The sequence below is a fragment of the Nomascus leucogenys genome, chromosome 6 (genome assembly GCF_006542625.1).
Source record: "Nomascus leucogenys isolate Asia chromosome 6, Asia_NLE_v1, whole genome shotgun sequence".
NCBI lineage: Eukaryota > Metazoa > Chordata > Mammalia > Primates > Hylobatidae > Nomascus > Nomascus leucogenys.
The window spans coordinates 44,610,470-44,626,465 of NC_044386.1; the positions used below are offsets into that span (position 1 = coordinate 44,610,470).

The following is a 15,996-nucleotide window of genomic DNA, read 5'->3' on the forward strand; positions in this document are numbered from 1 at the left end:
GGGATAAATGAGGAGTTGCATTGAAGATCTATTAATAAAACTAAAAGGTACCAGGGCTGAATAAAAGATGACCAGTTGATATTGTACCATAGCTCAGCTATGCCCCTCCGTAGCTTACTCTATCCTCCTATAAAACCTTAAATCTAAGCTTGGTTCTCATCTCTTAAGGTGCTTATTTGTTTTTTGGATAAGCAAGGATACTTCGCTGTTCTCAATGACTAAATCCTTCACCCTAATTCACTATACGTTGTTGTCCATTTTTGGTTGTCAATGGTTTATTATTCAGCTGTTTTACAGAGATATGAAACATTGTTTAAAAGGTACTCTGTGAACAAAGTTTATATGTTTATTTTAAAAATCTGATCTTATCCTACTTTTCTGTTAAAAAAATAGAAAAACCGCAAGTAATTTATCATCTATTATGGGTATCATAATTTATAGGTGTTTTAGGGTAATCTTTAATGTTCATAGACTAACTTTGCAATGTAATTTGATAATTTTACGTTTGGGACAAGATTATCCACATTTCTAATTAAGGACACTATTCTATATTATATAATTTTTGTATATTTTAATTTTACCTCAACCAGGCTTTATGAAATTTTGTGTATCACTTGATAATTAAATATATACATCAAGGCATATAAACATTTCCTTTCTATACATCTTGACATGGACATGAGATGAATGATTTTTGGTTAAGGAACAAATTATTATTAAATATTTACATCTAAAAAGGTAAATTGCAAGGGTAAAGCTGTTAGAGCTATGGCCATGTCTTGGTTTTAGGTTTTCTCAAATCATTTTGAATTTTTACATTAAGATAATAGGTGTTTATTATTTGAATTTTTAGACTGTATGCACCACAAATTTTTGGTGACTATTTTTCTAGATATATTACAAGCATAGTTTTAATGGTCTGGCCTGAGGTGTAAACACACAATCACTTTTTGGTATGTGTTTTTTTTAAAGAATAAGTAAGGCTTGTATTTTTTTTTTTTTTTTCTCTTTCAGTATTGTTGTCCAGACATGATAAATAACTTTTTGGGACTGGCTAAAACAGAATTTTCAAGTACAGTAAATAAAAACACAACTATTGATTCAGAGAAAGGAAAATTGATCATGTTAGTTAATGACTTTTATTATGGAAAACATGAAGGAGATGTCCAGGAAGAACAGAAGACTCACACAACCTTTAAATGCTTCAGTTGCTTGAAAATTCTAAAAAATAACATTAGGTATGTAAATACTTGTTTTTATTTCTATTGAAAATTGAAATGCTGCAAATAAAAATGTTATACCTTTATTTTGTGTTTTCTATGCCATTCTAGGTAAGTTATTTTAACACTTTGTACTGAGAATAAAGGCAGATTCTCTTGTTGAAAAGCTTCTGTCCTTTCTTGTGTTGTGGATTTTGACTCTTGGATCCAGTTAGTTATATTTCTTTCACATAGCTTAAGAAAGGACTGTTTATTTTAACTTAAGACAAAATGAACTTCTTTTTTCTGCTTTAGTAGTGATTTTTGAATTTTTATTAGACATTTTTAATTTTCTAGTTGCCTTTGAATTTTATATTTCTTCACATTATGTGAAGAACCACTTTATGTTTGTTCAGGTTGAGCTCCTCCATACTAATCTATGTAATGCTCAAATTTTTCAATTTATATTTATAGTTTTTAGAACATTCATCTTGCAGGAAAAGTTATCAGTTTTAGAGATATTATCAGTTCTAGGAAACATGTCTGTTTTGATTTTAAAATTTAACACCTTTAGAAATTTGGGGATTTAATTCCCAGTGGAATATATGAATGCTTTAAATATTAGAAATTTGTACTTCATAATCGTTCAGTTGTAATCTTTGAAACTATTCTATATAAATTAGTAACAAAAGTAATAAGAAATTGAGTGATATTATTTGTTGATTATGTAGCCTGATACTTATATTAGATAAGGTTTTTTCCTATCACTTTACTATAAAAATTTTCAAATATTAAGCAAAGTTTTGAAAATTTCACATTGGACCCTTGTACACTTAACCACCTTGATTCTACCATTAACATTTTACTATACTTGCTTTATTATGTATCTCTTCTTCCTTCTTAGAACTATCTGATTTTTTGGTGCATTTCAAAGTAATCTGCATTGTGTTTGTGCATGTGTGTACAGCATATACATATATGTATGCCTTTTGTGTTTATTCTTGGTAACTGTCATCTGTAATTAGCATTTCAAAGCAGCTGTAGTTACTTCTGAGTTCAGCATTTATTTGTTTTCCTGTGAGTTCTTGGGTCCAAAAAGAAGCATATATAAAAATCCTGAAATACACTGTGATATACACCTATAACAGTTATTAATGGTTTCTTTATGATAGTGCGTTACAATTTTCACAGTTTTTTCACTTATTTTATATGAATTTTCTTATTTCTTTACCTCCTCGTATCAAGCTTTAAGGGCCATCAATAGCTAATGGTTGCAGTAGTTTAACAAAAGGGAAAGTGTATTTTGAGATAAAACGTTGAAGCAGTGTTGCAGTAGAACTCTACCACCTATTTCTGATGTCATGCCAACATCGGGAAATCATGTTAGCAAATATGGTAAAATGCAGAGCAATGTGGTTCATTGACTGAATTTCTTTTAGTGAAATATGAGGTTATGTTATTTCAGCAGTATTTTTTTGGCCTTTCCTTTAAGATTAGCCCATTTAATATCAAACATGAAAATTTGAGGCTGGGCATAGTGGTTCACGCCTGTAATCCCAGCACTTTGGGAGGCTGAGGTAGGACGATTGCTTTAGCAAAGGAGTTCGAGACCAGTCTGGGGAACACAGTGAAACCTCATCTCTACAAAAAATACAAAAGTTTGCCGGGCATGGTGACGCGCACCTGTAGTCCCAGCTACTTGTGGGGCTGAGGTGGGAGGATCGCTTGAGTCTGGGAGGTTGAGGCAGCAGTGAACTGTAATCGTGCGTCTGCACTCCAGCCTGGGCAACAGAACGAGATGGTCTCAAAATAAAAAGAAAATGAAAAATTCATTTTTTTGGTTATGTTTATGAAGACTAGCTACATATGTTTAGGCTTTCATAATATTTACAGATTTTAAGAAAATTGTATCTGATAATATCCAGGAATTGAGTATTTTTAAAAATACTGATCATTTATTAATGTAACCTTAATGGTAAACACCTCACAAACAAAGAAGTTAAATGTATTATATAATATTTTACTTCAACAGTAAGAACTGGGAAGGCAACTTGATTTTTATAGAGAATAATAAGAAATTGATAGCTCAACATTTCATTTCTGTTCTCTGCCATGTCAACATATTCGGGTATGGGGTTTCTTTCCTACATTGAGTGTCACTAAAAATAGTTAGATTTATCTTGTTCTGTGAGCATCCTTGCAAGAGGTTTTGCTGTTTCCCTCATTTCTGTTGGTTTGAGAAGTATGAGCTGATGGGAACTCATATAATAATTGGGAAAAAGCGAATTGGTTAAGGGAACATTTTATGTTAATAGACTTTAAGTGCGGAAAGCTGTGAGCTGAAAGTTTAATGGCTCATGATCTTTACTCTAAACGTAAATATTTAACCAAGGCCAAGATTTTCTGTAAGCATTTGTAGAGTTGTTGTTAAAACCAAAGGAGGAAAAGATATTTCAAGGTGTACCATAGCCCACTCTAAGGAGAAGTAGTGCTGTAAATTTGTGAAAAGAGGTACATATTATAATCTTCATGATGATTGCTATCTAGATTGATGACATTATCACTTAGTTTCAAGATAATTTCTTCTAGGGATTCAAAGTGAATAATTGTTAACAGTTGACCTAGTCTAAAAATTATTGTTTTTATTGAATAACTTTACTCTCAAATTCAGCAAAAAGCTTTAGTAAGCTCTTCTAAATGTATTACCATTTATATTGCTCCCTCTGCCATTGAAGGTCATAATTCCTGCTCATAGAAGCCTGTTAGGGAAGCTGAAGTAGCAGAATGTAAAACTGAAAAATGTATGTTGCCTACAAAGGGCACTGTCTGCAAGTTAAGATGAACAGTCTAACAGTAAACCAGTATCATTAAGTAAAACAAAAGGTTCTTGTAATTGTAGGCATCAAAACTGCTATTACATGCATTTAGAAACCAAGATACAAGTAAAAATACCAGCAATTTGTCATTGAAGCAGCTGGAATCTATTGTATATTTTCAAGGCCTTAAAAGATTTCCTCCTGACTCTGTAGCTGCCTTTGGTGATAGGGTTTCCTTTATTTTGGTATTTTATTTTAAAATGTAAATAGGATTTCAAGTATGGATCAGAAGCCTGCTCTTTTATCTAAAAAATTTTTTAAAATAATCTGAAATAATGATTAAGAGTTATATCAAATTGGTGATCTTTCAGATTAATTACATGAATGAATTATTTTGAAGCAAAGATAAAAAGATGTTTACTTAGCCACTTAAAGAAAGTGATTATTTTAAAGTGCATACTTTCCTAGGCAACTTTAAGACTTTTGAGAGTTTGAGTAATACATCTATATTTTTAAGATTTAGGTTCAGATTCTTGTTTGTGAGATTTCCTTTTTGTTTTTAAATCTCAAATTTTGCACCTGTTGACAACCATTTATAGGTTTATGAACCACATGAAACACCATTTGGAACTTGAGAAGCAGAGCAGTGAGAGCTGGGAAAACCATACCACCTGCCAGCACTGCTACCGTCAGTTTCCCACACCATTTCAGTTGCAGTGTCACATCGAAAGTACACATACGCCCCATGAATTTTCTAGTAAGTTACCAATACATTTAAATATTCCATATTATTGATTTTGATAATATAAATTGTGAGAAAACCTTAAGAAGCCTGTTAGAAAAATGAGAATAAGAAATAGACTTTGGAATTTGAGGGCAAAATTGAAAGGCCAAGTTTTAACTGTGATAAACTTTTAAATAAAATTAGTTACTAATATTGAAGTGCCTCTTGCAAATAATTCAGTATGGTAATTGCCTTGACATAAACTATGCATTATATGTTGGGGACTAAATTAGAAGCCTAGTATTGTAGTTTTAAAATATTAAATCATTGCTCTTCATTTAAACTTTAATAGGAAAAGGAACTACAGTCGTAGTTAAAAATCACAGGCCGGGTGCAGTGGCTCATGCCTGTAATCCCAGTCAGCACTTTGGGAGGCCAATGTGGGCAGATCCCTTGAGGCCAGGAGTTTGAGACCAGCCTGGCCAACATGGCAAAACCCCGTCTCTACTAAAAACACAAAAATTAGCCGGGCATGGTGGTGCATGCCTGTAATCCCAGCTCCTTGGGGAAGCTGAGGCAGGAGAATCACTTGAACCCGGGAAACGAGGTTGCAGTAAGCCGAGGTTGGGCCATTACACTCCAGCCTGGGTGACAGAGCAAGATACTGTCTCCAAAAAAAAAAAAGAAAAGAAAATTACAGATGTTGGAGCAAGATAGCTTGGTTTTAAATCCCAGATCTGCCTCTTAATATAGCTACAAGATTTTAGCCACGTTACTTAATACTTGAATAATGCGGATAATAGAAATACCTTTCTTACAGGATTGTTAATAGGAGTTGAGTTAATGTAGGTGAGGTAATGTGAGTGCTTAGATGTTCTTTGCACATAGTTAACAAGCTATTTAACTGTTCACAACTGTCCCTACTGCTACTGTTATTGTTATTGATATAGATGTATAAAAGTAATTTTTATATTAATATCTTAAATATTATAATACTGTTTCTCTCCCACATTTAGCTATTTGTAAAATCTGTGAATTGTCATTTGAAACAGAACATGTTCTTTTACAACATATGAAGGACAATCATAAACCTGGTGAAATGCCATATGTCTGCCAGGTACACATACATTTTATTGTTTTTTTTAAGTGTTTGGTTTGTTGTTTCGATTATAAAATTTAAGCCTATTAGACCAGCGGTCAGCAAACTTATGCATAACTTGGCATAACTTATGCATTATATGAGGGGTAGGCAGCAAGCTGCGTTTGGTCCACAGGCTTTGGTTTGCTTATCTCTGTACTGGACAAAGATAAGTCCTGTTGTATGCAGAAAAACAAACATATGGACTTACTGTGCTACATAGGGAAGAATGTAGTCATACAAGGGAAATACAAAGTGCTGTTAGATACAAAGAACCCTACCAAATGCTTTGGCAAAAGTATTTTTCCAAAGAAGAAGAATTTGAAGGAAGAGGAAATCAAGGAAAAGATAAATTGCCATTGCCATAAACCTGGAGGCCGTTAACAATCTAAAGGAGAATGCTGTTTCATGTAGCAGAAAAACATTTTATAGAGCAAGAGGTTCCAAAGCTTGAAACTTCAAGTCAAGACGGAAGGTGATAGATAAAAAGATCTGATAAAGAGAAGGAGATCTAGTTCTGTTTTGGGATGTATCCCTTAACTTTGAAAGCTACGTTTAATGTCTCAAAGATGGTCTTTTGGTGTTGCCTTAGTGAGATTGTTGGTTGCAAAGGCATCAGAGCTAGATTAGTAGTACATAATGTTCTCCTGACAAATTATCCATCATTGTTACTTTGTAATTGCTTATCAGTTTTAAATTTTCAAGTTAAACTAAGCCTTCTTTTCTGTTTTTAGGTTTGCAATTATAGATCATCATCATTTTCTGATGTAGAAACTCATTTTAGAACATCCCATGAAAACACTAAGAACTTGCTGTGCCCGTTTTGCCTCAAAGTTATTAAAATTGCAACACCATATATGCATCACTATATGAAGCATCAGGTGAGATTTACCAGTTCTTATTTATTATGTTGTCTTAGTGAAAAAACTGATTATGACTTGGAGAATCTTTAGATTTGTTCTGCAAGAGAAGCAGAGTTGTTCCAAATGACACTATTAATTTACACTTTATGTTGAATTGCTTGTGAAACTTCCACTTCTTTTCCTTACTTCTTTTCTGGTGATGGTGTGGGTCATAAATAATGAAAATTCTGAAAGATAGCTAGAAATAGGAAGCCGAGGATTGAGAGAAAAAGAAAAAGCGAGTGAATATACAAAAGATTGAATATTTCAGGGTCTAAAGGTAGATATGAGAATGATTTTGAAGGGAGTTATCAGGACAAAGGGAAAAATGACTTTGAACTGAGGAAGGAAAGATTGAGGATTTATAATCTTATTTTTCGTTTTGCTCTTCAAACTTTATTTCCACTTTCTAACCCCTTATCATTATGAGAAGACATGTTGTCATTGACTTGGAGTTGTCTTTTATAGTTGTGTGACCATGGGAATAATAATGACACTTACTGATCAATGTATGAACTCTGGCAGAGAACCATATTTAGATCATCACTTGTTCCCTGGATGGCTTCCACCAGTTTTGCTATATCATTTTGGAACTCAATATTAGTGCTTGTACCCCTCCCTTGAATTCTGATATTATGCTTATTGGCTCTTTTCCTGAAGCAATTAAACCATCTTTTATTTGGGCTAGAAATTTTGATGCAACACTAATCCTGTTCGTGAGTGCTTGAAAGAACAACAGTGCCTTTGCCAAAATTAGAAGCTGATGGATTTACTGAATCTGATCATGTAATCAAATTTTGCCAACTCACTACAAAGCTCAATACATTCTCTTATTATTGATTAAATTGACATGCCAATTTATTCAGCATTGGTGCTCACTTTGCTGTCATTTTCAGTTGTTAGTTAATCATGAAATTGACTTGCTGTTTTTAATTGGAGAAGATCATGAAAGTAGAAATTCCAGATCAATTTGGGATCACCTGTGTTGTGACTGGGATGCCACACATCCTTGAGAGTTTCTGGCAAGATCTATTCTAGGGTTTCCCCAACAGTGTTCCATCAGGTGTTAATAGATATTTTCCCCCAAATCATCACTGATCAATAAGTTTATTAAATGCCTTGATTTATAAAATCAAGCAGTTTTGTTTTTTTTTTTTTTTTTTTTTTTTTTTTTTTTTTTTTTGAACAAAAGAGATCTTTATTTCTCTGTCACATAAAATTCTGGACATAACTCAGGGCTGGTATAGGGACTGTAATCACCCACAGTGCTTCCAATTTCTTCTCCATCACAGACTCCTGTCCTCATAGTCCAAAGTGGCAGTCCAGTTATTTTTTTTTTTTTTTTTTTTTTTTTTTTTTTTTTATTATACTTTAGGGTTTTAGGGTACATGTGCACAATGTGCAGGTTTGTTACATATGTATCCATGTGCCATGTTGATTTCCTGCACCCATTAACTCGTCATTTAGCATTAGGTGTATCTCCTAATGCTGTCCCTCCCCCCTCCCCCCACCCCACAACAGTCCCTGGAGTGTGATGTTCCCCTTCCTGTGTCCATGAGTTCTCATTGTTCAATTCCCACCTATGAGTGAGAACATGCGGTGTTTGGTTTTTTGTCCTTGCGATAGTTTACTGAGAATGATGTTTTCCAGTTTCATCCATGTCCCTACAAAGGACACGAACTCATCATTTTTTATGGCTGCATAGTATTCCATGGTGTATATGTGCCACATTTTCTTAATCCAGTCTATCGTTGTTGGACATTTGGGTTGGTTCCAACTCTTTGCTATTGTGAATAGTGCCGCAATAAACATACGTGTGCATGTGTCTTTATAGCAGCATGATTTATAGTCCTTTGGGTATATACCCAGTAATGGGATGGCTGGGTCAAATGGTATTTCTAGTTCGAGATCCCTGAGGAATCGCCACACTGACTTCCACAATGGTTGAACTAGTTTACAGTCCCACCAACAGTGTAAAAGTGTTCCTATTTCTCCACGTCCTCTCCAGCACCTGTTGTTTCCTGATTTTTTAATGATGGCCATTCTAACTGGTGTGAGATGGTATCTCACTGTGGTTTTGATTTGCATTTCTCTGATGGCCAGTGATGATGAGCATTTCTTCATGTGTTTTCTGGCTGCATAAATGTCTTCTTTTGAGAAGTGTCTGTTCATGTCCTCTGCCCACTTTTTGATGGGGTTGTTTGTTTTTTTCTTGAAAATTTGTTTGAGTTCGTTATAGATTCTGGATATTAGCCCTTTGTCAGATGAGTAGGTTGCAAAAATTTTCTCCCATTCTGTAGGTTGCCTGTTCATTCTGATGATAGTTTCTTTTGCTGTGCAGAAGCTCTTTAGTTTAATGAGATCCCATTTGTCGATTTTGGCTTTTGTTGCCATTGCTTTTGGTGTTTTAGACATGAAGTCCTTGCCCACGCCTATGTCCTGAATGGTATTGCCTAGGTTTTCTTGTAGGATTTTAATGGTTTTAGGTCTAACATATAAGTCTTTAATCCATCTTGAATTAATTTTTGTATAAGGTGTAAGGAAGGGATCCAGTTTCAGCTTTCTACATATGGTTAGCCAGTTTTCCCAGCACCATTTATTAAATAGGGAATCCTTTCCCCATTTCTTATTTTTGTCAGGTTTGTCAAAGATCAGATAGTTGTAGCTATGTGGCATCATTTCTGAGGGCTCTGTTCTGTTCCATTGATCTATGTCTCTGTTGTGGTACCAGTACCATGCTGTTTTGGTTACTGTAGCCTTGTAGTATAGTTTAAAGTCAGGTAGCGTGATGCCTCCAGCTTTGTTCTTTTGGCTTAGGATTGACTTGGCGATGCGGGCTCTTTTTTGGTTCCATATGAACTTTAAAGTAGTTTTTTCCAATTCTGTGAAGAAAGTCATTGGTAGCTTGATGGGGATGGCAGACTGAAGGAAATAGAGACACAAAAAACCCTTCAAAAAATTAATGAATCCAGGAGCTGGTTTTTTGAAAAGATCAACAAAATTGATGGACCGCTAGCAAGACTAATAAAGAAGAAAAGAGAGAAGAATCAAATAGATGCAATAAAAAACGAAAAAGGGGATATCACCACCGATCCCACAGAAATACAATCTACCATCAGAGAATACTACAAACACCTCTATGCAAATAAACGAGAAAATCTAGAAGAAATGGATAAATTCCTCAACAAATACACCCTCCCAAGACTAAACCAGGAAGAAGTTGAATCTCTGAATAGACCAATAACAGGCTCTGAAATTGTGGCAATAATCAATAGCTTACCAACCAAAAAGAGTCCAGGACCTGATGGATTCACAGCCGAATTCTACCAGAGGTACAAGGAGGAACTGGTACCATTCCTTCTGAAACTATTCCAATCGATAGAAAAAGAGGGAATCCTCCCTAACACATTTTATGAAGCCAGCATCGTCCTGATACCAAAACCTGGCAGAGACATAACCAAAAAAGAGAATTTCAGACCAATATCCTTGATGAACATTGATGCAAAAATCCTCAATAAAATACTGGCAAACCGAATCCAGCAGCACATCAAAAAGCTTATCCACCATGATCAAGTGGGCTTCATCCCTGGGATGCAAGGCTGGTTCAACATACGCAAATCAATAAATGTAATCCAACATATAAACAGAACCAAAGACAAAAACCACATGATTATCTCAATAGATGCAGAAAAGGCCTTTGACAAAATTCAACAACCCTTCATGCTAAAAACTCTCAATAAATTAGGTATTGATGGGACGTATCTCAAAATAATAAGAGCTATCTACGACAAACCCACAGCCAATATCATACTGAATGGGCAAAAACTGGAAGCATTCCCTCTGAAAACTGGCACAAGACAGGGATGCCCTCTCTCACCGCTCCTGTTCAACATAGTGCTGGAAGTTCTGGCCAGAGCAATCAGGCAGGAGAAGGAAATAAAAGGTATTCAATTAGGAAAAGAGGAAGTCAAATTGTCCCTGTTTGCAGATGACATGATTGTATATCTAGAAAACCCCATTGTCTCAGCCCAAAATCTCCTTAAGCTGATTAGCAACTTCAGCGAAGTCTCAGGATACAAAATTAATGTACAAAAATCACAAGCATTCTTGTACACCAATAACAGACAAACAGAGAGCCAAATCATGAGTGAACTCCCATTCACAATTGCTTCAAAGAGAATAAAATACCTAGGAATCCAACTTACAAGGGATGTGAAGGACCTCTTCAAGGAGAACTACAAACCACTGCTCAATGAAATAAAAGAGGATACAAACAAATGGAAGAACATTCCATGCTCATGGGTTGGAAGAATCAATATCGTGAAAATGGCCATACTGCCCAAGGTAATTTATAGATTCAATGCCATCCCCATCAAGCTACCAATGACTTTCTTCACAGAATTGTTTTTTAAAACAGGACTTCTCAGAGCTTTTAATATGCCAATGGACATTGTAAATCTCCAAGAAAGGATATAGTATGTATCATTCCCCAAACTTATTTGACCATTGACTTCTTTATTTGCACAGTACCTATTAACATTTCTTGATGAACAGAGTTTGGGAAGCACTATTCTTGATACCCTGTATTTCATCTTTGGACTTTAATTTTGAAAGGGAGAATGAGGTATAAAGCAGTAGCTCTACTTCATGATGGGGCTTTTAAACATAGTCGTTCTCAGGTGCTTTGCCAAACTATAGAGGGAGATAGAGATGTGGGAAGAATAGTAACTATGGTAGAGATTTGGGGACCCGCTATGTGGGCTGTGTGATTTATAAGCAAGCTGTCATGCCCTGAGTTGTATGTTTTAACTTGCCATGGCTGCCAATTTTCTTTTTTGTTTGGAGTGCCTGGGAGGTAGATAGCCAGCAGTAAAGAGGGGGCAGTCTATTAATAAGGATCATGGGGCATCTTTGAAGGTATTTACAATTTGTGTAATTATTTACAAGACTGGAAAACCATAGCTGAGTGGGATTATAAACTTGTAGTTGAGATAACATTATTTCCAAAGTATTAGACAATCAGAATAGTTGACTCCATGCCTTATTTTATTGTCTTTGAAGAACTCAGTTGTAACTTTTTTAAAGATTATATTATTATGTCTTTAGTGATTTTAGAGTTAATAACCCAGTTTGTGTGACTTTTAAGAAATATTGATAGAAATTCCAGATGTGTTTAAATATGCTCATTAGAGCTTTAATAAAACAAGCAGTTAACATACACTAATTACTTACCTTATAGCAGCAGCTAGTACTTTACATGCATTTTCTTGTTTAATCCTCTCAACCACTAGATGTATATTATTATTTCAGTTTTATAGATGAGGAGACAGAGCTTTAGAGAAAGTAACTTGCCTAATGTCACATTGTCTAATAAAGGCAGAGTCAAAATTTGACTTCAGCATCCAAGCTTTTACTGCTCTACCAGAGTTGGATTTCACATTGGCATTAGGTCTAAAGGTAGAAATTACATATAGTAAGAATTACCTGTAAATCTCTCAAGTCTCCCAAACAATATAGTATACTTATAAAAAAATTTAATACAGATATTTATTTATTTATACTTGGAATAGATCACTGTTTCTTTTGTTGAACATAGTGTTATAAAAAAAAGTATAATCACCCTTAGTGCATTGAAATGCATGCATACATAAAAGAGATGTGTAAGACTTGAGTCCAACTGAGGAACTGGTAGATTAATGTATTCTACCTTAGGACTCTGGGCAAATGTTCATTGAATGAAAAGGCAGATATTTTGAACTAAATTGTACATGCTACTCATATGCGTTTTCTCTGTTAGTCTCTTGCTTTCTGCCTCACTATTCATTTAAGAAATATTTACTGAGTGCCTTAGTATGTGCCAGGGGCTGCTTTAGGTATCATATAGCAGTGAACAAAACCAAGTTTGTGCCCTCTGGAATTTACATCATAGTAGAGAAAGATAATACATTTGTGTATGTGTGTGTTAGAATCTATATGCTGGCAATAAGTACTGTGGAAGGAAAATGTGGAAGATGAGGAGTGCTAAAGATTGGGGAGGTAGTAGGAGTAGAGGAGTGTTCAAAAACGGATGTTGTGTAAAGAATGTTCAAACATGGCCCTCTCTGAAGGATATAAAGGAGTAAGCCATGTGAATTACCTCGGAGAGGTAACATTATACAGGCAGTGAAGTGAGTGTATACCTGGGATGCTCAAAGAATAGCAAGGAGGCCAGTGTGGCTGGAGCAGAGTAAATTAATAGGAGGAAGAATAATAGGAGATGAGGTTATAGCAATAGAATGCAGGCCAATTCATGTGGAGCTTTGTAAGCCACAGCCAAGACTTTGGAAAGCCACTAGACATTTTTAAGCATGTAAAAAGATGTGCCATGTTTTTATTACTGGCAGCTATGGAAAGAAAAGTCCATAGGGAAGAAAGGATATTAGGGGGAGGAGATAGAAAGTTTTTATAGTAGTCCAGGTAAGTGGCTTGGGCCAGTATGGTAGCAATGGTTGAACAAGGTAATGAGAAGTGGAAAGATTATGAATGGTTTTGAAGGTAGAGCTGACAGGTTTTACTAATGTGTTTGACAATAGATGTAAGAGAAAGAGATTAAATTTTTTGTCTTGAGCAGTTGCAAGAATGGAGTTTTCGTATACTGAGATATGGGGAAGACTGAATAAGGAACAGACTTTTTTTGTAGGAGGGGGACAGGGATATAGGAAGGAAATCTCGAGTTCAATTTTGTTCAGGTTGATTTGAGGAGCATATTAGACATCAAGCAGTAATGTTAAGTAGGCAGTTGGATAGATGGTATTTAAAAACCATGAAACTGGATGATATAACCTACTGAGTGGTTATAGATAGAGAAAAGACTTCTGGGAACTCAACTCTGGTGAACTTTTTACCTGCTCTATTGTTTTGGTATCTATTTTTTGTCTTTCTCTTCTTCCTTGAGCCACATATAAGTGAATTTGTTTAAATTGCCTGTACCTATGATGTAATCCAATGTATCACACTTGTAAAATAGTCTTAAGAGCCTAGGAGGTCAAGGCTGTAGTGAGCCAAGGCTGCACCACAGCATTCCAGCCTGGATGACAGAGTGAGACCTTCTGTTAAAAAAAAAAAGTCTTAAGATCCAGCTATTAATAGAATTGTAACACATATTTATATATTGCTTTGAATTTTATAAAGAACTTTCATTTATGAAGTGCTTGCTGTATGCCAGTAACTGTGCTAGGTACTTCCCTATATATTACTTCACTTGATTTTGATAAATAATTGGTTGTGAAAAAAAAAAAAACCACACAAACAAAACTTCAGGCCAATATCCTTGATGAACCTCGATGCAAAAATCTTCACCAAAATACTGGCAAACTGAATCCAGCAGCACATCAAAAAGTTTATTCACCATGATCAAGTAGGCTTTATCCCTAGGATGGAAGGTTGGTTCAACACATGCAAATCAATAAATGTGACTCATCACAAACAGAACTAAAGACAAAAATCGCATGATTATCTCAATAGATGCAGAAAAGGCTTTTGATAAAAGTCAATATCTCTTCATGTTAAAAATTCTCAATAAACTAGGTATTGAAGGAACATACCTCAAAATAATAAGAGCCATATGTGACAAACCCACAGCCAATATACTTAATGGGCAAAAGCTGGAAGCATTCCCCTTGAAAACCAGCACAAGACAAGGATGCCCTCTCTCACCACTCTTATTCAACATAGTATTGGAAGTTCTGGCCAGGGCAATCAGGCAAGAGAAAGAAATAATGCACATTCAAATAGGAAGAGAGGAAGTCAAACTATCTTTGTTTGCTGATGACATGATTCTATATCTAGAAACCCCATCATCTCAGCCCAAAAGCTTCTTAAGCTGATAAGCAACTTCAGCAAAGTCCCAAGATACAAAGTCAGTGTGCAAAAATCACTAGCTTTTCTATATACCAATAACAGGCAAGCCAAGAACCAAATCATGAATGAACTCCCCTTCACAATTGCCAGAAAAAGAATGAAATACCTAGGAATACAGTTAACAAGGGAAGTGAATGATCTCTGCAATGAGAACTGTTATACAAATCACTGCTCAAAGAAATCAGAGATGACACAAACAAATGGAAAAACATTCCATGCTCATGGATAGGAATAATCAATATCATGAAAATGGCCATACTGCCCAAAGTAATTTATAGATTCAGTGCTATTCCCATTAAACTACCATGGACATTCTTCACAGAACTAGGAAAAGCCATTTTAAAATTCATATGGAACCAAAAATAGCCCAAATAGCCAAGTCAATCCTAAGCAAAAAGAACAAAGCTGGAGGAATCACACTACCTGATTTCAAACTGTACTACAGGGCTATAGTAACCGAAACAACTTGGTACTGGAACAAGAACAGACACATAGAACAATGGAATAGAATAGAGAACCCAAAAATAAAACTGCACACCTACAACCATCTGATCTTTGACAAACCTGACAAAAACAAGCAATGGGGAAAGGATTCCCCTATTCAATAAATGGTCCTTGGGAAACTGGCTGGCCATAGGCAGAAAATTGAAACTGGACCCCTTCCTTACATCATATACCAAAATTAACCCAAGATGGATTAAAGACTTAAATGTAAAACCTTAAACTAGGTTTAGGCAATACCATTCGGGACATAGGCATAGGGAAAGATTTCATGATGAAGACACCAAAAGCAATGGCAACAAAAGCAAAAATTGACAAATGGGATCTAATTAAAGAGCTTCTGCACAGCAAAAGAAACTGTCAACAAAGTAAGCAGACAACTTACAGAATGGGAAAATTTTTGCAAACTATGCATCTGACAAAGGTCTAATATCTAGCATCTGTAAGGAATTTAAACAGATTTACAAGAAAGAAACCAACCCCATTAGAAAGCAGGCAAAGGATATGAACAGACACTTCTCAAAAGAAGACATACATGTGGCCAACAATGATATGAAAAAAAACTCAACATCACTGATCATTAGGGAATGCAAATCAAAACCACAGTGAGATACCATCTCACACCTGTCAGAATGGCTATTATTAAAAGATCAAAAAATAATAGATGCTGGCAAGGTTATGGAGCAAAGGAGTGCTTTTATACTGTTGCTGGAAGTGTAAATTAACCATTGTGGAAGACAGTGTGGCAATTCCTTGAAGACCTAGAGACAGAAATACCATTCCACTCAGCAGTCCCATTGCTGGGTATATACCCAAA

At 35.3% G+C, this 15,996-nt stretch overlaps 1 protein-coding gene across 3 annotated transcripts in view; it reads left to right on the forward strand.

The window, feature by feature from the left end:
- Positions 1-15,996, forward strand: part of ZNF280D (zinc finger protein 280D) — a 105,776-nt gene that overhangs the window by 49,634 nt on the left and 40,146 nt on the right. For all 3 annotated transcript variants that reach the window (XM_003266965.2, XM_012507559.1, XM_030814049.1), the window contains exons 10-13: positions 1,015-1,238; positions 4,615-4,772; positions 5,756-5,856; positions 6,612-6,758. In XM_003266965.2, the coding sequence (XP_003267013.1) occupies positions 1,015-1,238; positions 4,615-4,772; positions 5,756-5,856; positions 6,612-6,758 (630 nt within the window). The remainder of the gene's footprint in view (positions 1-1,014; positions 1,239-4,614; positions 4,773-5,755; positions 5,857-6,611; positions 6,759-15,996) is intronic.